This window comes from Heptranchias perlo, chromosome 1 (assembly GCF_035084215.1).
Source record: "Heptranchias perlo isolate sHepPer1 chromosome 1, sHepPer1.hap1, whole genome shotgun sequence".
Classification (NCBI taxonomy): Eukaryota; Metazoa; Chordata; class Chondrichthyes; order Hexanchiformes; family Hexanchidae; genus Heptranchias; species Heptranchias perlo.
Window position 1 is genome coordinate 121,229,188 of NC_090325.1, and position 25,730 is coordinate 121,254,917.

General features: G+C 42.2%; 1 protein-coding gene across 3 annotated transcripts in view; it reads right to left on the minus strand.

Annotated features, from left to right (window-relative positions):
* Positions 1-25,730, minus strand: part of fras1 (Fraser extracellular matrix complex subunit 1) — a 451,223-nt gene that overhangs the window by 173,167 nt on the left and 252,326 nt on the right. For all 3 annotated transcript variants that reach the window (XM_067990719.1, XM_067990709.1, XM_067990729.1), the window contains exons 17-22: positions 16,313-16,453; positions 13,184-13,357; positions 6,515-6,655; positions 4,099-4,242; positions 3,054-3,206; positions 2,796-2,942 (exon numbers count right to left, since the gene is read on the minus strand). In XM_067990719.1, the coding sequence (XP_067846820.1) occupies positions 2,796-2,942; positions 3,054-3,206; positions 4,099-4,242; positions 6,515-6,655; positions 13,184-13,357; positions 16,313-16,453 (900 nt within the window). The remainder of the gene's footprint in view (positions 1-2,795; positions 2,943-3,053; positions 3,207-4,098; positions 4,243-6,514; positions 6,656-13,183; positions 13,358-16,312; positions 16,454-25,730) is intronic.

Below are 25,730 nucleotides of genomic sequence, written 5' to 3' on the forward strand. Positions count from 1 at the left end.
AATGCAATATAGACAGCAGGAGAACTGGCATTCAACTTAATGAATGTGGTTAAGTTTTAAAGGGATAATGTCACAGGAAAATGATTATGAAAGCCTAAATTGTTACCAACAGTGACAGACTATCCAAAATGGAAGCCAAAACATGCTGCACTTAGATCATAATGGCCCATTAATGCTTTAACTGAGTTAGAAAGAAATCTAAATGCTTAAGAACTCTGCAATGTGACAGAATTATCTTAGGGATCACTGGTAGCAATGCAAACAAAACAAGTATCAGCTATCAGTAATCTAAGCTATGGCATAAAGTGGCACTTCATTTGCCAGCGCAGCATATCAGCTTCTTAAAATTAATATAGTTACAGTATTAAATACATCAGCAATATCTTGTTGACAGCATTAGTTAATGAGGTATAAAGATAACATTCTCAATAGACATGGAGGTGAATAGCTCTTTCAATTTGAGTTTTGGTTCATTTACAAAAGTGCAACACTAAAATGACAATTGTACACCAAAGATCTTCAAACTAGGGTCCTTAAAAACAAGGGGGTTAAGTGAGCAGATCTCAGGGTGTTCACCAAGCAGATTTCTCTTGTTTTGTGATTGGTTTCTGTATTTTTTTGACTTACTGGCGTGATATCTTTGTTTTGTAAACAGCCTTGAATTAACTTTCTACCAGTTATTTGATTAATAACTTTCATTTGTCACATGGCTGTTAATTTATGCTTGCAAATGTTAAAACAAATGTAATATAGACAGTATAACGACAGCGCTAATTGTCATTGTCTTTTGGAACTCAGGGAAGGGTTTACCCCAGAGTGTGTCAATATTTTCAGGGGATGCACAGGAGTGTGCCAATATTTGCAGAATGCTACATTTGGTCTCAGTACCCTTTGACTGAAGCAAGGCAGGGGAAAATTTGCTGGGGTTTCTGCTGTCGACTGCTATCCAATGGCTTTTGTTAGTGTACACATCAGGTGAGTACCCTGAGATCTGCTTACGTAACCCCCTTGTTTTTAGGGACCCCAGTTTGAAGGTCTTTGGTGCACGATTGTCATTTTAATATTGCACTTTTATAAATGAACCAAAAGTCAAATTGAAAGGGCAGCAGTTCTGACGAAAGGTCATCGACCTGAAACGTTAACTCTGTTTCTTTCTCCACAGAGGCTGCCTGATTTGCTGAGTATTTCCAGCATTTTCTGTTTTTATTATGGGTGAGTACATAAACAGGCTTGGCTGTTATGTCCCTCACAGTAAATTAACCTGGAGTAATGCCGCATGCTGTAAAGTATTATGGCATTCAGACATTGCAGCTGGAACCTGTAAAGTTCAATGCCTGGGCACACACGTGAAAACATGAGCAGCCAGCTGGTACCCATGGAACTGTGCCCCACCAGAAGTCAACACTTTTAGAAAAAGAGAGAAAACGGGCAAGAAAAAGATTCAACAACTTTCCTACAATTGACCTTAGCCTCCCTGAATTAGGGAGCAGAAATTAGCAAACGTTCCCATTTTTGACTGTTAGCCAGCAATACCTGCTTGAAAATGTATAGTGTACATTTTCCTGCTCCAATACTGGACAGAAGCAGCGCACTTGGACATGAGCAGCAGAACCAAATTGCACTGCTGTTTCCAGGCCTAGCAACATTAGGATTTCCTGTCCCAGGCCAATAACATTACCTGGGACACCCTAGGTGCAGGCAGGACCCCTGGCTGGGCCTAGCTTTGCAGAAAGGACAGAAATTGAATTGTCAGGCCTCCGAGATCAGCAGCAAGAAGATCTAAATTGCCTTTTGGCATCCTGGGTAGGATATTTAAAATGAAAACCTATCACTGACCATTCTTTCTTTGGTCTGTCCCCAGTCCCTCTGTAGGCTCTCTGGTTGGAGCAATCCTCCAAGAAAATGAGATGGGTGGCCATGACTGCCCCCTTCTGTCTCATTTGCATTGGTGTGATGGGCTTGTGCCTACTGCGGGCCCAGGTGCAGCTCTGCCGCCCCCCCCCCGCCCCGAAGAAATCCTGGGACTACATAAAATGAATGGAGACTCAGCGAACTGGCTCTCCGCCCCCTTTTCCTGACCTTTGCACCCGGGGAAATAAATGTTCATTGGAGGTAAGATTCAGTAAATCAGCCCTCAAGTATGGAAGTCAGGTGAAAATAGGGTGTGAATTGGCTAAGTCTCCCATGATCGAGTGGCCTGTTCACATTATCTAGGCTAATACATGAAAAAAATTGCCATTTAAAAGCAATACTGGAGGGATGCTGACATCGAAGGAACCATTCACCAGTACAAATCAGCATCTTCAGGAAAGAAGAAGACAACAGTGGAAAGGGAAAAGCTCATCTGGAATTATTGCCTATTACTAGTAATATGTAATAACGTTAGCATTTACTTGCATTAGCAATTTAGGCATGAGACCTTTAGTTAACAATCTCATGAACACTTAGTATAATTTTTCTTTCCCATAATACAAGGAAAATGTCTATTTTATTGATAGCACTTTCAAATATCAGCTGCTGCATGGCATATAAGAAGTAATTTTCCAACTACACTTCTAACACAGATCCTCGCACTAATGAGTCATTTTGGAAATATGGGCATCTACTCATGATTTTCTAACCATTGATGGTTGGAGCGCAGCCAAATTTTCGATATGTGCTACTGGTGGCTGAGGCTCCTCGCTGGAAGCGTGAAGTTGGAACATTAGTCCTATAGTATAAGTCCTAAGAAAGAGTCAGCAGGTGTAGCAATATAACGATTGCAGGTCAATTGCAACCTGCCCAGAGATACATACGCTGGCAGATCCGGTTGCTGTCACTATAGAAAGCTGGGAGGCACTCAGTGATGCACATGCCAGTATGGGCCAGGACCAGGTCAGCTTCACAGGCTGTGCAACCAAAAGCTCCTTCACTACTGCAAGTTTTACATGATGAATGGCATCCTGGATTAGCAAAAAAAAGACATGAACATATGAGCCTGTTTATATCTATCAACATAGAACTTAAAAAACTACAGAAGCTTCTTTGAAGGGTTTTTCCACCTCATTACTTACTTTTGCAAGTGCCTCTGCTCATGAAATACTCCGCAGGACAATGGGGAAGGCAGTGGTCTCCGAGCAGCACCTCACGAGGATTCTTACAGTACAGACAGACACTACCTGTATCTTGAAGGTCAGCCACACAGTGCTGACACTGAGGTTGACAATCTGAGACAAAAAGAAGAGAAAAGAACATTTTCGGTATTGGATGGTAACAGTGAACTATCAGCCTAGAGTGAATAGTAATAATTTAAACATTGGCCCTCTTATCATTATACTCTAGTTTCCTTGGAGAATTATAAGCACAGGCTCTGAAATTCCTCGGGATCATTTTTAGGGACGTACCTTGGGCAGGGCAGAATTTCCCCCCACCCCATAAATGTGCCCTTTATCCAGAGCATACGTATTTACATATCAGGTGGGCTCACGCTGCGACTGCCTCAGGTAGAGGAGGGTATGGTTCAAATTTGCCTTAGCGTTCTAAAACAACATAAGTGGACAGGCGGTGCATCAGATATTTATAAAAATGGACCATTCTTTGATTCGGTCGGTTTTCGCACTGCAATCATTTGCTCTTTGATAGATTGAAGCTGGGAAACTGCCTTTTAAATTTGAAATTCATTGAACTTCATTGTCTGTATTCTTTATTTTCATGCTCCTAAACTTTTTTTTCATATCAATACTGTGATTCTGTAGAATAAAGTAACCAAATCTAGGTCAAATGGGGTCATTGTGCACCTGATTCCAAGATCCAATGACCATGATAAAATAGTGCTAGAAGGTACAACAAAGAAGGTACAGGTGGCAGATTTCTAACACTGGTCCTGAAAGCATTGTGGGAAAGTTTTTTTTTGCACCAATCCTTACCGGAAAAGCTAATCACATCTTGGCTTCAACCAGACAATTTTTGGTTAGATTCTGTTTCACATTGCTTTGCATTTATCTCCAGTAACAAAAAAAAAGCACTGGAGGAACTGAAAGTCTACAATGGGTTTCTGTTATGTTTCGCAATGAATGGATGCTTTTCAAGTCATAGTGCACTGTTAAACTGTTCACTTACCAACACAGTATCCAACTTGGTTCAGGTACTGCCTCTCTTTGCAGCTGGTTCTGCAGTGCTCATTCAGCAATGTAGCATGTGGATGACATGTCGTACAGTCGGAGTCTGAGGGACCATCACACCCTTTGCAGGAAGGATGACATGCTAGAAAGGAAGAGAAAATTTAAGATAGTTAAATTATTAACTAATTTTGAAAATATATAAGTTAGCAGGAATTTTACCTTCTGACTGTGATTTAACCCCTTCACCAATCTAAACGTGTTTAGATTTGAATAAAATGCACTTTCGATCTGATTGACCCTTATTTCTGATATGCTGCCTTTCTTTATCTTCATTCAATAGCATTACTTACCAGTTTGTGGAATAGATAACACAACAGGAATTCCAGTAAAAGTGCTAATTATTGTTCATGAATTAACAAATTAAACACTGAAACACAAACCTATAAAAACTAGTACATTTTTTGGTGCACACCCAGCCAATGAATAAATGCACAGCATGTTGTGTCAGCAGAGGTTCTGTTTGTATTGTGCTCACTTTTATTCCAAGCAGGAATACATTACTGTATTTTTTTGGTCATCCAATTTGTCTTCAGTTAATCCTCATCATGTGAAGGTGCTGATTTATGTTGGGGTACATGCAAATGGCAATTCTTTAAGTGAACCCAGACAATGATTGTTGCAACAGCTAAATCCAATCTGGTCCTTGCCATTGTGTGCATATGCATTTCCAATAGGCATCATCTAATAGTGATCAAGTGTGAGAGCACTAACTGCTTTTACCCTCCCTCGCCCAGCGAAACTTAGACTAGCTGCAGAACTCTTACTGTTGCCCCAGCTCAGATGAGTTAATTCAATGTGATTCAAAGCTGGGAGCTTCCTAATCCATGTGATTCACTGCTGCAACATGCTGTGCACTTTTCCATCGTTGGAACTTAGGAAGATAGGAACAGCAGTAGGCCATTCTGCCTCTCAAGCCTGTTCTGCCATTCAATCAAATCATGGCTAATCTGGACCTCAACTCCATTTACCCGCCTTTGCTCCATATCCCTTGATACCCTTACCGAACAAAATCTATCTTGAAAATTTCAATTGGCCCAACATCCACAGACTTTTGGTGGAAAAGAGTTCCAGATTTCCACGACTCTGTGTGAAAAAGCACTATCTCATTTCACTCCTAAATGGCCTAACTCTAATCTTAAGATTAGGCCCCCTTGTTCTGGATTCCCCCACCAAAGGAAATAATTTTTCTGTATCTACCCTATCGAGTCCCTTGATAGTTTTAAACATCTCGATTAGATCACCCCACAACGTCAAAACTCAAGTGAATACAAGCCAATTGTATGCAACCTGACCTTATAATTTAACCCTTTAAGTACTGGTATCATTCTGGTGAATCCGCGCTGTACCCCTTCCAAGGCCAAATATATCTTTCCTGAGGTTCAGTGCCCAAAACTGAATGCTGTATTCCAGATGGGGTTTGACCTAGGCACCACTAAAGCATCACTTCCTCACTTCTGTACTCCAATCCTCTTGAGATAAAGGCCAACATTTCATTAGTCCTTTTGATTATTTTCTGTACCTCTGCACTAGCTCTCAGTGATTTGCGTACATGAACACCTAAATATCTTTGCTTCACCGCAGTTCTTGGTCTCTCGCCTTTAAGAAAATATTCTGATTTGTCTTTCTAGGGTCCAAAGTGGATAACCTCACATTTCCTCACATGAACTCCATTTGCCAAAATTTTGCACACTTACTTAGTCTGCCAATGTCCCTTTCTTCCTGCTCCTATCTATACAACTTACTGTGCCTTCTACTTTAAGTGTCTTAGTATGCAAAGTTGGATATACAACTCTCTATTCCTTCATCCAAGTCGTTTATATATATGGTGAAAAGCTGAGCGCCCAGTACAGATCCCTGGGCAACACCATTTATCACATCCCACCAAATAGAGAACGTTCCCTTTATCCCTACTCTCTCTCCCACCTCCGAACCAGTTACCAAGCCATGTTACAAGGTTACCTCCAATTCTGCATGCTTTCATTTTTGCTGACAATTTCTTGTGCGGAACCTTATCAAATGCCTTATAAAAGTCCATATAGAACATCTCCATAGCCACTCCCCCAACCACCATGCTAGTGACCGCATCAAAAATTTCAACCAGATTAGTCAGATGTGACCGACCCTTCATAAATCCATGCTAACTCTCCTAGATCAGCTCATACTTGGTCCAAATGAACAATATGGCTGTTGTGAATCACAGGATTCACCGTTCCTGAACTGACCATTTTAAATCATCTGCAAAAGCATATCTAATAATCTGTAAGACTGGATACTGCTATGAAATATACAAGAGATACATGAAAGCAGCAATTGTCCATCTGAAGTACTTTGCTTTGCGAAAGAAGTAGACGTACAATAACAAACATTGTCTTGACTGTAGAATCCTTCAGGGCATGTATGAAGACATTTGCTTTCATAGAGGGCTCTCGGTGGAGAGCAGGCTGTGCAGTTCTGTGGACTGCTCCCTGTGCAGCTTATGCAGGTGGGATGGCACTCTGTATGCAAAGATAAGAGAAGGCACACACAAAACAGTCATTAATATTCAGCACACCACAATCCATTAGTTCCTTAGTAACCCTTCAAGTGGCTTGATGTCTTTTTAAAAAATGTACGTTTTCTGAGATGTAACAAAAAGTAATTCGACTTTATTCAGATCCATTCATTTTACAAACAATTCACCACTGTTTTGACTGGAAAATCAACACCTCCTTCTATTCCAATGCATGGAGAAATTGGATTTTTCCATCTCTAATGATAAATAACCTTTCCCTTCTGCATGCTGCAATCAAGCATGGTTCCCTAATTTATATGTGAGAGTGTTTCTGAATGTGTGCGTGTTGTGGTATCCCTGGTGGAGTTTGATTTGCAACGGTCGTCAGGTCAATAAAATGTAACTTCTTGTTTCATTAACACAGTGGAATTTTGTTAACACTTAATCTTTCATAAACAATTAAGTCAGGATGTAACAGGTTTAATAATGTTGTGTTTCATCATGATCATGATCCATAGACTATTGTGAAAATAGAATTTAAAGGCCATGGAATGCATTGTGTCATCACGGTAAGGTACCAACATTGCATAAATCAATAGCTTTAGGAGAGGAAATTGAAGGGGGTTAAAAAAAAACAAAGAACTGAAGCAAAACAACCCATGTAATGTCATACTGTAAGTAAATAGTTGACTAATGTGACTATGACCATGGTAAACTATCCCTCCTTATCCTTCTCGACCTGTCTGCAGCCTTTGATACGGTTGACCACACCATCCTCCTCCAACGCCTTTCCTCTATCATCCAGCTGGGTGGGACTGCATTCACCTGGTTCCATTCTTATCTATCCAGTCGTCGCCAGAGAATCACCTGCAACGGCTTCTCTTCTCACTCCCGCACTGTTACCTCTGGAGTCCCCCAAGGATCTATCCTTGCCCCCCTCCTATTTCTCATCTACATGCTGCTCCTCGGCGACATCATCCAAAAACATAATGTCAGATTCCACATGTATGCTGACAGCACCCAGCTCCACCTCACAACCACCTCCCTCAACCCCACCACTGTCTCTCATTTGTCACAGTGCTTGTCCACCATGAGCAGAAATTTCCTCCAACGAAATATTAGGAAGACGGAAGCCATTGTCTTTGGTCCTGCCGCAAACTCCGTTCCCTAGCCACCGACTCCATCCCTCTCCCAGGCCTGAGGTTCTGTCTGAGGCAGAACTAGACCATTCACAACCTTATCATCCTATCTGACCCTGGGATGAGCTTCCGACCACATATCTGCTTCTTCACCAAGACTGCCTACTTCCACCGCTGTAACATCGCCCGTTTCTGCCCCTGCCTCAGCTCATCTGTTGCTGAAACCCTCATCCATGCCTTTCTTACCTACATACTGGACTATTCCAATGCTCTCCTGGCTGGCTTCCCATCTTCCACCCTCCATAAACTTGAGCTGATCCAAAACTCTGTTGCCCGTATCCTAACTCACACCAAGTCCCGTTCTCCCATCACCCCTGTGCTCACTGACCAACATTGGCTCCTGGTCTGGGAACACCTCAATTTAAAATTCTCATCCTTGTTTTCAAATCCCTCCGTGACCTCGTCCCTCCCTATCTCTAACCTCCTCCAGCCCTACAACCCTGCAAGATCTCTGCGCTCCTCCAATTCTTGCTCATCCCTGATTTTAATCGTTCAACCATTGCCGGCCGTGCCTTCAGCTGCCTAGACCCTAAGCTCTGGAATTCCCTCCCAAAACCTCTCTGCTTCTCTATTTCTCTCTCCTCCTTTAAGACGTTTCCTAAAACCAAGCTTTGACCAAGCTTTTGGTCACCTGTCCTAATACCTCCTTACTTGGCTCGGTGTCAAATTTTGTTTGATAAAGCTCCTGAGAAGCACGTTGGGACATTTTGCTACGTTAAAGGAGCTATATAATTGCAAGTTGTTGTTGCAATGGAAGTTTAAAATGGGTGCAATAAAGTACATCTTAAAATGCAGCAAACATATAAATAAATTAAACAACAAGCTTGCATTGTTTTAATATCACAATCCAAAGTATCACTAATTTTTTTTATTCGTTCATGGGATGTGGGCGTCGCTGGCAAGGCCAGCATTTATTGCCCATCCCTAATTGCCCTTGAGAAGGTGCCTTCTTGAACCGCTGCAGTCCATGTGGTGAAGGTTCTCCCACAGTGCTGTGAGTTAGGGAGTTCCAGGATTTTGACACAGCAACGATGAAGGAACAGCGATATATTTCCAAGTCAGGATGGTGTGTGACTTGGAGGGGAACGTGCAGATAGCGTTGTTCCCATGTGCCTGCTGCCCTTGTCATTCTAGGTGGTAGGGGTCGTGGGTTTGGGAGGTGCTGTCGAAGATGCCTTGGCGTGTTGCCGCAGTGCATCCTGTGGATGGTACACACTGCAGTCATGGTGCACCAGTGGTGGAGAGAGTGAATGTTTAGGGTGGTGGATGGGGTGCCAATCAAGTGGGCTGCTTTGTCTTGGACGGTGTCAAGCTTCTTGAGTGTTGTTGGAGCTGCACTCATCCAGGCAAGTGGAGAGTATTCCATTACACTCCTGACTTGTGCCTTGTAGATGGTGAAAAGGCTTTGGGGAGTCAGGAGGTGAGTCACTTGCCGTAGAATACCCAGCCTCCGACCTGCTCTTGTAGCCACAGTATTTGTGTGGCTGGTCCAGTTAAGTTTCTGGTCAATGGTGACCCCCCCAGGATGTTGTTGGTGGGGGATTCGGCGATGGTAATGCCGTTGAATGTCAAGGGGAGGTGGTTAGACTGTCTCTAGTTGGAGATGGTTATTGTCTGCCACTTGTCTGATGTGAATGTTACTTGCCACTTATCAGCCCAGTCTTGCTGCATGTTGGCACGGACTGTTTCGTTATCTGAGGGGTTGAGAATGGAACTGAACACTGTGCAATCATCAGCGAACGTCCTCATTTCTGACCTTATGTTGTAGGGAAGGTCATTGATGAAGCAGCTGAAGATCATTGGGCCTAGGACACTGCCCTGAAGAACTCCTGCAGCAATGTCCTGGGGCTGAGATGATTGGCCTCCAACAACCACTACCAACAACCACTACCATCTTCCTTTGTGCTAGGTACGACTCCAGCAACTGGAGAGTTTTCCCCCTAATTCCCATTGACTTCAATTTTACTAGGGCTCCTTGGTGCCACACTCGGTCAAATGCTGCCTTGATGTCAAGTGCAGTTACTCTCACCTCACCTCTGGAATTCAGCTCTTTTGTCCATGTTTGGACCAAGGCTGTAATGAGGTCTGGAGCCGAGTGGTCCTGGCAGAACCCAAACTGAGCATCGGTGAGCAGGTTATTGGTGAGTAAGTGCCGTTTGATAGCACTGTCGACAACACAATCACAATCAGTTACCACTGATGGATTTGATCCTTTTTACAGCTTCTTCCTCACAAAAAATAGATGCTTTCTGTCTAGTAATCTGATCTATTTCTAGTCTAACAAAAGATAGAGCTGCTGGAATTATAAATGTATAAAATAGAACAGCCCAAGGGAAACCAAAATGGCTGTTCAAGCATGCAATCACTATTTTGCTGTAGGTTATAACATCAGATATCTAAATAATTGGAAGGCGAGAATGAATGCTTTAAGCTATTCAGACACACACACGCATACACACACATAGGCACAGTAAAAGATTTGTGACTGGCAATTTAGCAACATGAAACTGAAAAATAATTTGCTAACACTATTTTTGTATATTAAAGGAGGAAACTCTGAGGAAAGTACTTTCTGTTCAAAATACTCCTTCCAACTCTCAAAAAGCGATGCATGGTACGCTGTAGCAAATACCCTGGATCTTTGAGGTTGTTCACACCATTATGGAGGCCAACAGCTTGGGTGTCCGCTTCTCTCTCGAGCTGCTTCAATGACACAGGTTACATGGATGGCCTGCATTTATCCCACTGTGACTCCACTGGGAGCCATCACATCAGATGGGTTTGAGGATTGATCTATTGCTCCACTCCAGAAAGCATTCTGAGTATGGAGCAACAACATCAACAACTTGCATTTATATAGCGCCTTTAACGTAGTAAAATGTCCCAAGGCGCTTCACAGGAGCATTATCAAACAAAATTTGACACCGAGCCATACGAGGAGATATTAGGACAGGTGAAAGAGGTAGATTTTAAGGAGCATCTTAAAGGTAGAGAGATGGGGAGGTTTAGGGAAGGAATTCCAGAGCTTAGGGCCTAAGCAGCTGAAGGCATGGCCACCAATGGCGGACCGATGATAATGGGGATGCGCAAGAGGCCAGAATTGGTGAAGCACAGAGATCTCGGAGGGTTGTAGGGCTGGAGGAGGTTACAGAGATAGGGACGGGTGAGGCAATGAAAAGATTTGAAAACAAGGATGAGAATTTTAAAATTGAGGAGTTGCCAGACCAGGAGCCAATGTGAGCACAGGGGTGAATGAGATTTGGTGCGAGTTAGGATATGGGCAGCAGATTTTTAGATGAGCTCAAATTTACAGAGGGCAGAAGATGGGAGGCTGGCCAGGAAAGCATTGGAATAGTCAAGTCTAGAGGTAAGAACGGCATGGATGAGGATTTCAGCAGCAGATGAGCTGAGGCAGGGGCGGAGACAGGCGATGTTACAGAGGTGGAAGTAAGCGGTCTTGGTGATGGAGAGGATCTGAGGTCAGAAGTTCATCTCAGAGCCAAATAGGGCACCAAATTTACAAACAGTCTGGTTCAGCCTCAGACAGTGGCTAGGGAGAGGGATGGAGTTGTTGGCTGGGGAACGGAGTTTGTGGCAGGGACCGAAAATGATTTTGGTCTTCCCAATATTTCAATGGAGTTCATTTCTGCTCATCCAATACTGGATGTTGGACAAGCAGCATGACAAATCAGAGGCAGTGGAGGAGTTGAGAGTGGTGGTAGTGGCGAGGTAGAGCTGGGTATCGTCAGCGTATATGTGGAACCTGATGTGTTTTCGGATGATGTCACCAAGGGGCAGCGTGTAGATGAGAAATAGGAGGGGCCCAAGGATAGATCCTTGGGGAACGTCAGAGGTAACGGGAGTGGGAAGAGAAGCCATTGCAGGTGATCCTCTGACTATGACTAGATAGATAGGAATGAAACCAGGCAACAGCAGTCCCACCCAGCTGGACAACGGAGTAAAGGTGTTGGAGGAGGATGGTGTGGTCAACCATGTCAAAGGCTGCAGACAGGTCGAGAAGGATGTGGAGGGATAGTTTACCATGGTCTTAGTCACATAGGATGTCATTTGTGACTTTGATAAAGGGCCGTTTCAGTACTGTGGCAGGGGCGGAAACCTGATTGGAGGAGTTCAAACATGGAGTTGTGGGAAAGATGGGCATGGATTTGAGAGGCGACAACATGTTCAAGAACTTTTGAGCGGAAAGTGAGATTGGGGATGGGGTGGTAGTTTGCAAGGACAGAGGGATCAAGGATGAGTTTTTTGAAGAGGGGGGTGATGAATAGAGAGCAGGATTAGGGGAGGTGGCCAAAAAAACATTTGAAGAGGTAGGTTTTAAGGAACGTTTTGAAGATGGGGAGAGACATAGCAAGGTGAAGGGTCTAGGGAAGGAGTTCCAGAGTGTAGGAACATAGATGGCTGAAGGTTCTGTCACTGATGACGGAGAGAATTAGGCAAATAATTGAGGGAATATGGAAATTTTGCTAGCGTTGCCCTAGCCTTTAGAGTAACTAAATAAAAAGTCACCAAACAAAGAAAAGCATTAAGTACAAACTCTAAGTTTTTCAATAAGAATGAATACTGACTTTTGACCAGCATATTGTGAGTATATAATAAAAACATTTTGTTTATTCATATAAAAAATAATGCTTGTTGCGTGGAGTGTTCGTTTTTTTTAAAAAAAAGCATTGGTTCTAACTTTCTGTCAAAGCTATGTAATTACCATCAGTCCAACATAGAAATATCTGACCTTTAAGGGAGGCCATTTTTGGGGGGAAAAATTGGTTCTCACAGGGGATCTGGTGGAATCTCGTGTAGGACTACACTAGACAATTCATTGTGTGTATGTGACCCTGCAAAGGTTCAAAGAAGCCAGCTTTCAACAGCTGCCATTAGTTTTCTTTCATCAATAACTAACACTAACCGAGATACCGACACATAGTAAGAATGTATTACGTTACATCAGAGCTACAAATGAGTAAAGTATGTGCGTGACTAAGGGCTTTTTATGACCATAAAAACTAATTATATATTTTAATTGTCGAGGGGGTGATAGTTATTTGAGAGTGGAGACAGTTTTTTGAAGCTATCATTAACTTTCGTGAAGGGCAACAGGAAATCCTCCTGTGCCAAGAAGCTACTTACTGACATTGATACTTCATGTGCATGTATATGAAGTCACTAAATAGTAACATCCTTCATAGTTTCAAAAAACATAATTTTCCTAAATAGCACAGCTATTCTATGTTGTATTATCAAGTATGGTAGTATTAAACCTCAATATGCTCCTCAAATCCAATTAAAAGGCACCTTATCTGGTGCGATGTACTTACCTGTGCATACTTTAGCACTGTTCATGTAGAAATGTGGTTTGCAATCAGCCACACACACTCCATGTGATATTCCATGGGTCTCCTGATGAATCTGAATGACTTCCACTGGTTTAAGGCAGTTAATACAGTCTGACTGCTTGGAGCCTACACAGGCACGGCAAGGATGGCTACAGGCTTGGAGATGATAAAATAACAATGAGGATCTAATGTTTAAACTTTAATTATTTTTAAAAAGGTAACACAATGCTGCTTCATCAAATTCTCCTATGGATTGGTAGGGGATAGGTATTACACCTGTAATTCACATACAATGCGTTCCCATCTCTGCCAAGTTCTGTTCCTTTTTAAAAATGATCTTTAATTTTTCTCTGGTTCTGATGAAAGATTACTCTTGAAACAGTAAATTGTCTATTCTCTTCCCAGAGGCTGACTAGCCGGTCGAGTGTTTCCTGCATTTCTGTTTTTGTTTCTAAAACAATCTGGCCCTGAATTTCAATGGGATTTGGCCTGATTTCCTGCTGTAACTTCAGCGGGAGATTTGTGGATCCAACGGAAATGGAGTAAATGGCCATTTTCAGCTGTTTATGCCATTTCCCTGGGGCTTCACCGATCTCTCACTCTATTTCTGGCAGGATGTGGAGATGCCGGTGATGGACTGGGGTTGACAATTGTAAACAATTTTACAACACCAAGTTATAGTCCAACAAATTTATTTTAAATTCCAACGGGCAGTAATCACCAGGCATTGTTCTGTGATTTTCAAATGCGAAGGATTCGAAAATTTCATTTCCACACCGTTCACCTGAGGAAGGAGGAAGCCTCCGAAAGCTTGTGGAATTTAAAATAAATTTGTTGGACTATAACTTGGTGTTGTAAAATTGTTTACAGTATTTCTGGCAGGAAAGCGAGACAAACCTGTGGAAATTCTGTTTTAGTTAGGAATTAATAAATTAATTCAGTTTATGTGCAAACCTTTTCAAAATGTATCAATTTTTCTTAAAGAATTAACAGAACTCTCATTTTTCCACAATTATAATATATTTTATTAAATATTTTATTCATCATCGTGAAATCTATAAGGAATGTTTGGCCATTTAAACATTTTGATGTTTGCCTTGGCTCAACGACAAAAATTAGAATTTGAATAAACTTAAACTTGAGACTCTTTTTATTACCGCTACTTGTCATCAGTACATCGTTTAGAGAGCTGAGATTTGTAAAGGAAAATGAGAACCGTCAGAAAAGGATATTAGCTGACTCATATCTCATTAATATTCTTCTAACTAAAGCGGCAATGTTTCATAAATATATTCATACATGATTCTAAAAATTCCAATTTGAATATTTGCATGCTATAAAACCGAGCTCCTAATACAATCTGTTGCTGAGATATTGAAGTGCTTTTAGGTTAACACAGTGCAAGATTAACATTTATTAATCTGGTAGAAGACAGTGCTGCATAATTAATCACAGCAATGAAAACTTGTGTTGCAGAATTGGCATCAAGGAACATTACACGTGTCACACTTCTTAATCTCCCTTCGAAAAATTACAGTCAAATGCCCCAGCAACAATTATTAATTGTATCCATGTGATTTATACCAATTAGTGTTAATTGTATTCAGGTTGCGTATCAATTGGGAACTCTCTTGTATCCATTTATGAGAGTGCTGATCTAGGGTGTGGTGGGTGTAATGTGGAGCTCCGTGAATAAAGGTTTGAAAGCAACTGAAGACCAGGTTCTAGTATTCTCTCCTTCACCACCTGGCTATCCAATTTATAACAACAGACTGAGGTCAAATTTCAGTTTCTGTGAATGAAGTAGTTTAATTCCAACCTTTAGAACCACCTCAATGTATTTTATGAGGCACTGCAGTTTCAGCTGCCAAGCACTGACCTCGTAAGTGTTTTTGGGGACCAAATAATAACATAGGCTACAGCTGGAGTACTGTGTTCAGTTCTGGGTACCGCACCTTAGGAAGGATATATAGGTTTTGGAGGGAATGCAGCGTAGATTTACTAGAATGATACCTGGACTCCAAGGGTTAAATTACAAGGAGCGATTACACAAACTAGGGTTGTATCCCCTGGAATTTAGAAGATTAAGGGATGATTTGATCAAAGTTTTCAACATATTAAGGGGAACTGATAGGGTAGATAGAGAGAAACTATTTCCACTGGTTGGGGAGTCTAGGACATGGGGATATAGTCTAAAAATTAGAGCCAGAACTTTCAAGAATGAAGTTAGGAAACACATCTACAGGCAAAGGGTGGTAGAAGTTTGGAACTCTCTTCTGCAAACGGCAGTTTATGCTTGCTCAATTGTTAATTTTAAATCTGAGATTGATAGATTTTTGTTAACCAAAGGTATTAAAGGATATGGGGCTAAGGCGGGTATATAGAGTTAGGTCACAGATCAGCCATAATCTCATTGAATGGCGGAACAGGCTCGAGGGGCTAAATGGCCTACTCCTGTACCTATGTTCCTAACATTGCTATCAGCCTTAAAGAGGTCAGTCATGGCAGAACACTCAATTTTCCTTTTTTTTGGCTCTCGGGGTCATTGTATGTAACATTTGGTGCATATTGTTTTTATTTTGCAAACAATTTTGCTTATAAGTTTACTCAAAGCAAAAAGTACTCAACTTCACCATTGAAGCTGTAAAAATCTATGATGCAGATCACTGAAAAATGGTTTTGAAATCTATTTCAATTCAAATCCCTCAAATGGTAACACGGTTCCCACAATAGTTGTTTAAGTCCATGCACATTCAATATTGTACCCTCTAATATCAAATTACCTGAGTCAATCAGGAAGTGGTCATCTAAGATTTTTGATGCCACTTGCAAGGCATCTCAACTTACTATAATTAATAATGAGCACCGTAGTTAATGAGGGCTGTCATTAAGTCAGTAATGAGTGGTTTACAGAATCTGCAGCAAAACTGAGCACCAAGTAGTTTTAGCAGAGATAACCAATTAAAAGTGCAACGTACAAAAATTCTGAAGAATGATGGGACTAGCACTCCAGAGCAGGTCTTATAATGGGACTTACTTCAGCTTCTCCTGTCAAAAAATAACATTGCATCATATTGTATTCACAATAGTGTGTACAATAATACTGCATACCTTGGCATACTCCATTCTCAGAGTAAAATCCCTCAGGACAGGCGATGAGGCATTGGCCTTTATGTAGGGCAAGGTGGTTGGAACAAGAAGCACAATGCACAGGAGCAGAGCCAGTGCAGGTTGTACATGAAGCATGGCAAACTGAAACAAAGAAACAGAACAGCTGTAAGTACATAAACAGAGAATTTACATCAGGAAGCAATGGATTATAGCTAATGAATTACCAAATGATATAGGGACACAAAACTCACAAGCACAAATGCGCAGTGTCAATCACATCATGAGAGAATTATTTTATATAATCCAAGATCACATAGAATCATACAGCACAGAAGAAGGTCATTCGGTCCATCATGCCTGTGCCAGCTCTTTGAAGAAGTTATCTAATTAGTCCCACTCGTCTGCTGTTTCCCCATAGCGCTGCAAATTTCTCCTTTTCAAGTAGGCCTGCTGTGTATTTTTACAACATGGCTCCAATTTTGTAAAAATGGCAAAAAAGAGGAAGAGCAGGTGAATTGTGCAGGCTCACCTGTGTTGACAGTGCAGAGAGTGGGCCATATCAAAATTTTATATGGGAGTCCCATCCTCTAATTTGAACACACTACTGGCATGTGACAAGCCTACCCCGAGAGCTTGGCCTGTTGCACACTTGGCTGGTGACATAAAATATGGTGAGACACAAGTTCTTAAAGGGCTGCAGCTGATCATTAAAGGGAAGCTGTGGCAATGCAGAAATATGAACTAATTGTTCACAATGGCACAGCAGAGAAATATGGACAGCATTGATCCCTTTGATGCTGATGAGGTGAAGATCCTGTTGCAAGAGGCGCACCAGAGGGCGGCCCTATTTGGGGCTGAAGGCCACTCTTGTAGTAAAAGCACAGCTACCAGCTGCAAAGATGGATGGTGCAAACAGAGTCAATGAAGTCACTCAAGTCCTTTGTACCTGTGCGGAAATGAGGAAGACTGCTTGTCTCAGGAGGAGAGTGAAGGTAAACATGCTCTTCAATTATGTAGGGTATTCCTTATTTCCTGTGATTCTTGGAACAGGACAAATAGTCAAGCCTCACTCATGGTAGTTTCGTTAATCAAAAGTAATCATTTAATGATGTTATAATTCATATGAGCATTCATGAAGCAAAATCAAACCATATATATGACTTTCCTCTATAAAATCCCGTAATTCACTTAATAATTCAGAACATTATTATGTAATGACTTAACAATTCATACACACATCAGGCAAATCATGTAATGTGTACCACCTTTAAACCAAGGATTTTACTCATCAAGGCAGCTCAGAAGTGATCAGCTTCTTGTGTCTCGAGGTCCTCTTCTTCTTGCTTGCTGTTCAACTGCAGTTCCTTGTGACTGCCGGGTGGTGTAGTGCCTGTTCTTCTCTCAAAGTCGTCTTTTTATATTGTTTTTACCAAGATGACGTAGGATTGGGAGGGTCATTCTTTCTGTCCAATCGCTCCCTGTTGTTATGCCTCAATCATTAACATACCTCAAAGATTGACAGTTTAGGCTTTGATCATGCGACTGGAGACCCTTTGATGTAGAAAAGACCATGTACTCGAACCATGGAATGTAAAAGGGCCCGTTACTATCTTTGTTTACGGCCTTTCATGTAAAGATAGCCCCTTTCATTTCTATACACAGACATCCTTAATGGTCCTGATGACTCCAATTTTGATTGCTTCAGTGGTTTCAAATCCATTCCTTATACCATTTGACCATATGCTGGATGCAATAATATTTGACAAATTCCAGTTCTTTGAACAAATTACCAGGTAGGAATGAGAGGCCCGTGCCGTTTCACACCTATCACTGCTTTCCCGATCCGAAGCCTTTGATGTATGCCCTTGTTGCCTTTACTTGCATTACCCCCTGCTATGTTGAAAAGCTTGTGTTTCCAAAAGCCTATGTATCTTAAAAGCCTGACAACCCTCCAAGCTCAATATTATCCATCTGGCTTAATTATTTAATAATCTAGATAGCTATCCAAGGTACAATGTCTTCGATACCAAAATTCATGCTTCTCCAATGCCATAAGCATCACTGAGGGAAAACAAAATTTGTGAGAACACAGTTTACTACATTAGTGTGTTTGCAGGTTTTCAAATGTCTTTGTTTAAATGGGGCACAGTTAACCCTTTCCTTCAAAATGTCTTTTATTAAAGGGATTTTGAACCCCACACTATTGCACACAATTCTTGTCGGACCCATGAAGAGTGTACAAACCTAAGCTGAGAACTACTGCACTCTCTGGAAAGTACCACTTAAAGCATCATAAACACTGCCTTTTTTCACACAAACTTTCATTACCCAAAGCTGGGCAACACACTCTTCTTGCAGGCGCAGATAACTTCAGAGGAACGGTAAACTGATACTCAAGTTGCACTGAGGTGCTCCTCTGCTGTTATAGGGCTTCTCAGTGGGATTAGTAGCAATGGAAGCAGAGCATAGCCATGTTCTCTGAAGAGCCACCCACTGAGTGATTCTTCTTCTTCAAATCATGCAGATATCGTGGACTGCTGCATAATGACAGCAACACGACTGGCTGATGCGTATGATTATATTTATTTGATCAGATACTACCTGAATTGAGAGGAAATCTTTTCTGTTCGTATAAGCTACGGGATTCATTTAAGGAGTCCGGGTTCCATCTATGATGCCCTGCGCTCAAGGTGAAAGCTCAACAAGCTGTGCAGCGGTTGCCTGCCTCCTTTCCATGGGGAAAGTGATGAAGATGTTGCTCCTTGTTAACATAGTGGTCAATTTTGCAATGGTGACGGGTTGGCAGCAGGGGGGTGAAGGTGAGCGTGGCAAACCCGCATGAACAAAACTTACCGTTTCTGACACGATCGCATGGTGATTGCTGATGATTAACGTCCTCTCCGGGTTTCACGTCCGGCAGCCAAGCTGGCTGCCGTCAGGAGCTGCAACGCGAGGCGGGGTGGGGGGGCGAGAAAGAGAGCGAGCGAGATGTCATCTGGCACTGGGATGGAAGATCGGGAGTCGGGGAGAGTGGAAGATCCGGGGGGAGGGGGAACATCGAGGGGGTGAAGGGGGAACATCGAGGGGGTGAAGGGGGAACATCGAGGGGGTGAAGGGGGAACATCGAGGGGGTGAAGGGGGAACATCGAGGGGGTGAAGGGGGAACATCGAGGGGGTGAAGGGGGAACATCGAGGGGGTGAAGGGGGAACATCGAGGGGGTGAAGGGGGAACATCGAGGGGGTGAAGGGGGAACATCGAGGGGGTGAAGGGGGAACATCGAGGGGGTGAAGGGGGAACATCGAGGGGGTGAAGGGGGAACATCGAGGGGGTGAAGGGGGAACATCGAGGGGGTGAAGGGGGAACATCGAGGGGGTGAAGGGGGAACATCGAGGGGGTGAAGGGGGAAGATAGGGGCGAGGGGGAAGATAGGGGTTGAAGAGGGAGACATCAGGAGGACATCGGGGGGGGGGGAGGGGGAAGTGAAGAGGGGGAGATCGGAGAGGGAGACATCGGTCATCGGAGCAGGGTGAAAGGTAGGTTCATTTTGTGTTTTAACTTCCTTCTGTGGTTTTGTATTTAATTTATTTTGTTTATTTTTCCCTGATCCGGCCCTTCACCATTGCGTGAATCAGAAGCGGTGGGCAAGCCGACCAGGTAAGTTAAAAATAGTTACAATCACTGAATCTGTCACAGGTAAAGTGCCTTAAGTACCTCAATGAGGTACATTTGGCTCTTTAACTGTCATTCCGCTGGCTTTAATTGCTGGCGGGACTTCCGGTTTCAGGTCGCCCGCGCGCACACAGGTGGGTCCCCGGGAAACTCGGAAGTCGATGGGTTGGAGCCAGTTTCCGAACCTGAACGGGATTTCCGCAATTTTCGGAGCCCCCCCACCTTCGCCCCCGCAAATGCCCCCTAAAATTGAGCCCATAGTGTTTATCACTGAATATATATATGCACTCTACTATGCCTGCTGTTGCGCATGTCCCCTGACTTGGCTTAGAAGGATCCAGTAGCATGAAACCTTCATGCTGTGCTAACCTTTACTTCCACAGGAAGAGCCACCCTGTTCCAAATGTTGTTTTTCAGATGGTATAACTCTGTGACAGTTCCTCTTGTAAACCAGAGGCAGCAAAGATAGGTCTTCTTTGACGTGTCCAGGTATGTGTAGAAGGGTCTATAAGCCTGACTCCTGCAGTGGTTACAAGTGTGGACAAAATGGCTCGGATTTTGTTGCATCTGTTTTTGTTGTCTCTTCATGAACTCATCTTTCTCATCTAAATTCCTACATCCTAACTGGAACTACACTTCAAAAGTACTCCATTACTTTGGGAAGTCCTCAGGTCATGAAAGGCTCTATATAAATACAAGTTCTTTCTTTCTTTCTTTCTTAAATCATGCAATTCCATGGGAACCCCGAAGGCATCATCCTCACCACTTTCTATGGTGCTCCTTAAATGGTAGCATCAACCAAGAATAATGAAGGAAAGCAGTGGCAGGTCAGAACCCAGGATGAAATGCTTAATTCTCTTCCACATTTTTTTTAAGTAAGATTTTTTAGGCAATCAAAGGGTAGCATTGGGGGGCTAATAATACTTTTGATTCTTATTCTCCCTCCCTTTCATCTCTTGCCCTCATTTTTCCTCTTAGTTTTCATTTTCCATTGCTTCAACAGTTTTCTTTTCACTCTAGTTCATACATTATTTGGAACTGCCGCATGGGGAAGATGAAAGAGCTAAATGTGTCTCTCAATCAGCCACTGAAGACCTTCAAAAAGAGCATGGAGAGTAGAACTTCAAAGACAGCAAAAGGAGCAAGGGGGGGAGGTACAGGGGTGGAAGGCATGACTTTAAAAATAGCAGTGGAGACAGGAATTTAAAAAGTGCAATGAAATAGGCCTTTTAAAAGAGCAGGGCAGCTGGATATTAAAAAGAGCTGGGGCAGAGGGAAATGGAAAGCTCAAGGTTGGTTGAGACTGTCCCAATCACCCGAAGTAGCATATGCGGCAGTCAGAGAAGAGATAGAACACTAGTGTTAGTGCGCTAAATGGCCAAAGACCTATAAACCACCCAGCACAAATCACCATTGGAAACCATGCCCATAGGGTATAATTGTATAACTGTTTTCATAACTTATTTCCAGAAGACTTTTTTTTTGGAAACTAGTCAATCTCTTGTGGCGTTACACATGGAGAAACAAGGCCCAGTGTAATCTTCCAGTGAACTGGGGTTAAAGGTTGGAGGATATTAGGACCAGGGCACAAAGACTTAATTTAGTCCCCAAATTAAAGTCATATATTCTGCCTTTATTTTATTTATTTGCCGTTATAAATTTCTGTGAACACCTTTATAAAGGAAACTGCTTATGTAAACTTGTCACACTGCAATTGCAACCTCTCACCAATGGGGGAAGAGAGTAAATAAGGGTGGCAAGTTACCAAAGCAGTTTCTATTATAAATTTGGATATAGAAAAGTATAATGGAAAAAGTTGACAGACTATATTAATATAGATTTTGGGGGGGGGGGGGGGTTGTGCTTACCGAGAAAGCTATCAACAGGGCAGGTTTCCCTGCTCCTTTACCTGGGCATATTGGATCACCTAGACACAGTGATTAGAGCAAAATTGGGCAGGGGGGCATGTACACTGTAAGAGAGCCCATGCGATTTTATGGACAGGCTCCCTTTGGGCCGCCATTCCTCCCTGCCCGATTTTCCTCTAATCATTGCATCAGGTGATCCAATATGCCCAGGCACAGAAACAGGTAAACCCGCCCAAATATCATCCATTCAGGTGACAATCATTCCTGTTCTTTTTCATTTTTAGTGTATTTGTCCACGCACCAAGGCTGCAATTCTCCAAACATTCTTGAGTGAACTAGTCTAACATTTCCTCTTCCTACCTCAGCCATCCTTGTGGGTCGTTCCAAAACTGCAATTTAGCACTAGATTGTGGACAGTTGTATGCCAGAAACAAATTCCCACGAAGAGCTGGGCTGGAACTGCCCAAAGCTAACAACAAAGGAGGGGACTCTAGGGGAATCAAGAGATATGGGGATCGGGCAGGAAAGTGGAATTGAGGTCGAAGATCAGCCATGATCTGATTGAATGGCGGAGCAGGCTCGAGAGGGCTTCTGGCCTACTCCAGTTCCTATTTCTTATGTTCTTATAATTTTTAGAATCCCATCTCAGCAAATGTTTCCAGACTGGAATATCCAACAAGGACAGGGAAGCAGCTTTAGGGCTAAGACACTTAGGAATAGCTCAGCCAAAGAAGCACAAATATTAAGCCATTTTTATGTGATCTTTCTGCAGGCAATACTTTTCTTTGAAACTACTTTTCCCAGAACAACATCCCCTTTAACAATTTCTAAAACTCTCAACTTAAGTCACTTTAGAGATTTAAAAGGTCATCAAGAATTTACATAATTTGCACAAGGTAACAATGAGTACTCATAAGAACATAAGACAAAAGAAATAGGAGCAGGAGTAGGCCATATGGGCCCTCGAGCCTGCTCCACCATTCAACAAGATCATGGCTGATCTTCGACCTCAACTCCACTTTCCCACCCGATCCCCATATCCTTTGATTCTCCTAGAGTCCAAAAATCTATCTAACTCAGCCTTGAACTCCGGGGACATGGGTTAATGTTCCATGTATACTTTTATATAGATATAAAAAGGATGATCAGAATCTATCATTTTTATAGCACAAATTCCCAAAAGGAAGGGAAAGGAAACATTTTGTACTGTTGTGATCTTTTTTTGGTCAGCTAGATATTTAATACACGAAAATCTACAGAGGTAATGTTTCTCTTTGCCTGGTAGAAAGCACACTTTCTGCTCACAGGGACACAGCCCACCTACCCATACCCTGAGAGCTTCAGCAAAGTTGGCAACAGCCAAAACTTAGGGATGCTGCTGAAGCTGAACCAGCTACAACTGCACAGTTTACTAGTATTGTTCATTTATCTGCTGCTTGTCCAGCTTGGACCACCCTATCCATTATGGCAATTTCTCGGAGGGTTATCTGGAGCTGAGGGAGAAGAATCCCAGCCCCTTGTGAGAGGTCTACTCCTCTAGGTTCCATTTTTCTTTTTTCATTCTCAGGATGTGGGTATTGCTGGCATGCCTGTCCTTAGTTGCCCTAATGAGGTGGTGTTGGGCCACCTACTCGAATCCATGTGGTATGCTCGGTAGTGGTTTGATACAACAGAGTGACTTACGAGGCCATTTCATAGGGAAGTTAAGAGTCAACCATATTGGTGTGGGACTGGAGTCACATATAGATCAGACAGTAATGAACTAGTTGGGTTTTTAGGGTAATCTGATAGCTACATAGTCACTTTTTTTATAAAATGATACCAGTTTTTTATTTCCAGATTTTTGAAACTGAATTCAAATTCTAAAACTGCCATGTTGGGATTTGAACTCAGTCCAGTAACATGACCGCTACACTACAGTAACCATTGATAAGCCAGGTTTGCTGATTAATTACTAACAGTAGCGTGGATGGGTAAGCTCCATGCCAGAAGTGCAAAATCAGAAAATGTATCCTTAGATCTCCAGGTGGGATCTGCCAACAACACAATATTATCTATAAAAAGGAATGCTGCAATACTTTCAGAAATACCTAAACAGATAGACCAAGGGTGCTCCATACAATGCCACCCAACATATTATTGATACAGATATCGAATAGGATGGTGATGGTTCCCAATTATGCTGTACTCTTCTTTCAAGAAAGGTTCAATGAGTCTTTCATACATACATATCTTGGAGAAGGAGCACATATTCTGGTAAAATCCAAGATGTGACAATATAATCTCATAGCTTCTACACTCTTGGTAAGGGCAACATGAGGTCAAAAGTTTTATGAAAATAACACAAGTGGGTTTACCCTAAGCCTCACAATGCTTTGCAATCTAATATCAAATCATAATCTGCCCCAACCCTCCATTTAAAATTATCTTGCTCCCCTTTTTCTTGTTGGGCACTGTTCCTCAGTAGTGAGCACAGGCAAGTGACCTACTCCCAGGCTTCTCCGAATGCCGCTCTGTAACTGGTTGCTAAGAAATGCATGGAATACTTCAGGTTCATTTGCCTTTCAGTTCTCTTTCCATGTGGTAAAGGGCCTCGCCTCTTCTCAGTAAAGCCTAACCACCCAGCTGAGATCAGAAACATGGCATTCAAAGACTGACTGCAGCAATCAATCCTACCAGTCCATAACACAGCAAGATGGTGGTGGCCACGTACACACTTAAGAAATAGATTGCATCTACCCAGACTTAGTGACAGGAAATCTGCACTTTAAACCAATAGTCTGGGCAGGAATCAAATCTACGTTGAAAAGAAATGAAAGGTCAGTGTCCACTCTGTCCCTCAAAGTTGCTTTTGTGATTTGATTTTTACTACTTAACATCTCACTAAACAATACATAATGTAAATGAATAGTAAAGTTAAAGAATAATTCATAAATGTAATGCACTGAAAAAAATTACATTACTCAATCATTTATTGTGTTAAAAAGCTATAGTAAGTGACTATCTACTTGCAAGATTTGTTTTTAAATATTTTTGGGGGGATATGGGCAGCACTGGCAAGGTGGTATTTATTGCCCATCCCTAGTTGCCAAGGGTATTAAGAGTCAAACCATGTAGTGTGGGACTGGAGTCACATGTAAGCCAGATCAGGGTGGTAGGTGAACCAGTTGGGTTTTTATGACAATCCAGCAGCTTTCATAGTCATTTTATCTGGTGCCAGTCCACAAATTACCAGATTTATTGAATTCAATTTCACAATTGGTCATGGTAGGATTTTAACTCACAAACCTCTGGGTTGCTAACCCAGTACCATAATCACTTGGCTACCACACCTTGATTAAATCATTAAGGGTTCTTTACCACAACCCATCTGTTAGGTGTAGTTGACTATGGATAATTGTATAGTTTAAACGGATACTGAATTATTGCTTTCCATTTACTTTCAATTTTTTGAAACCATAACACGTTCCCAATTATCCCTTAACTTTATTGTTCATACAACATACATACAACACAATAGCACCGATTTTCTGCCCTGTGCTTTCTTTGAGCGCAGCTCCCCATTGAGAGAATGGGGTCAGTAACTTTATCCTTGCACATCCAACATTGGGAATTTGCTATCAGAGGAATCAAGGCCTGAGTCCTACCACTCCACAGCGCAGCATGTTGGAACACTGTCCAAGTGCTGCCTTTTAATTTGAAGCTTTTGGTGAACATTTTCTAACAAATAGCCAGATGAAGTTGAAACAAGAAGTTATGTTTGTATCCCACTGCCACAAGTGTTATACACTGGATGCGTTTAAGGAGGATCCTCCTTGCTGTAACATGGCTGCTCCACTTTTTTGCTGAACAAAATAACAAATATTAAAATAATATAAAA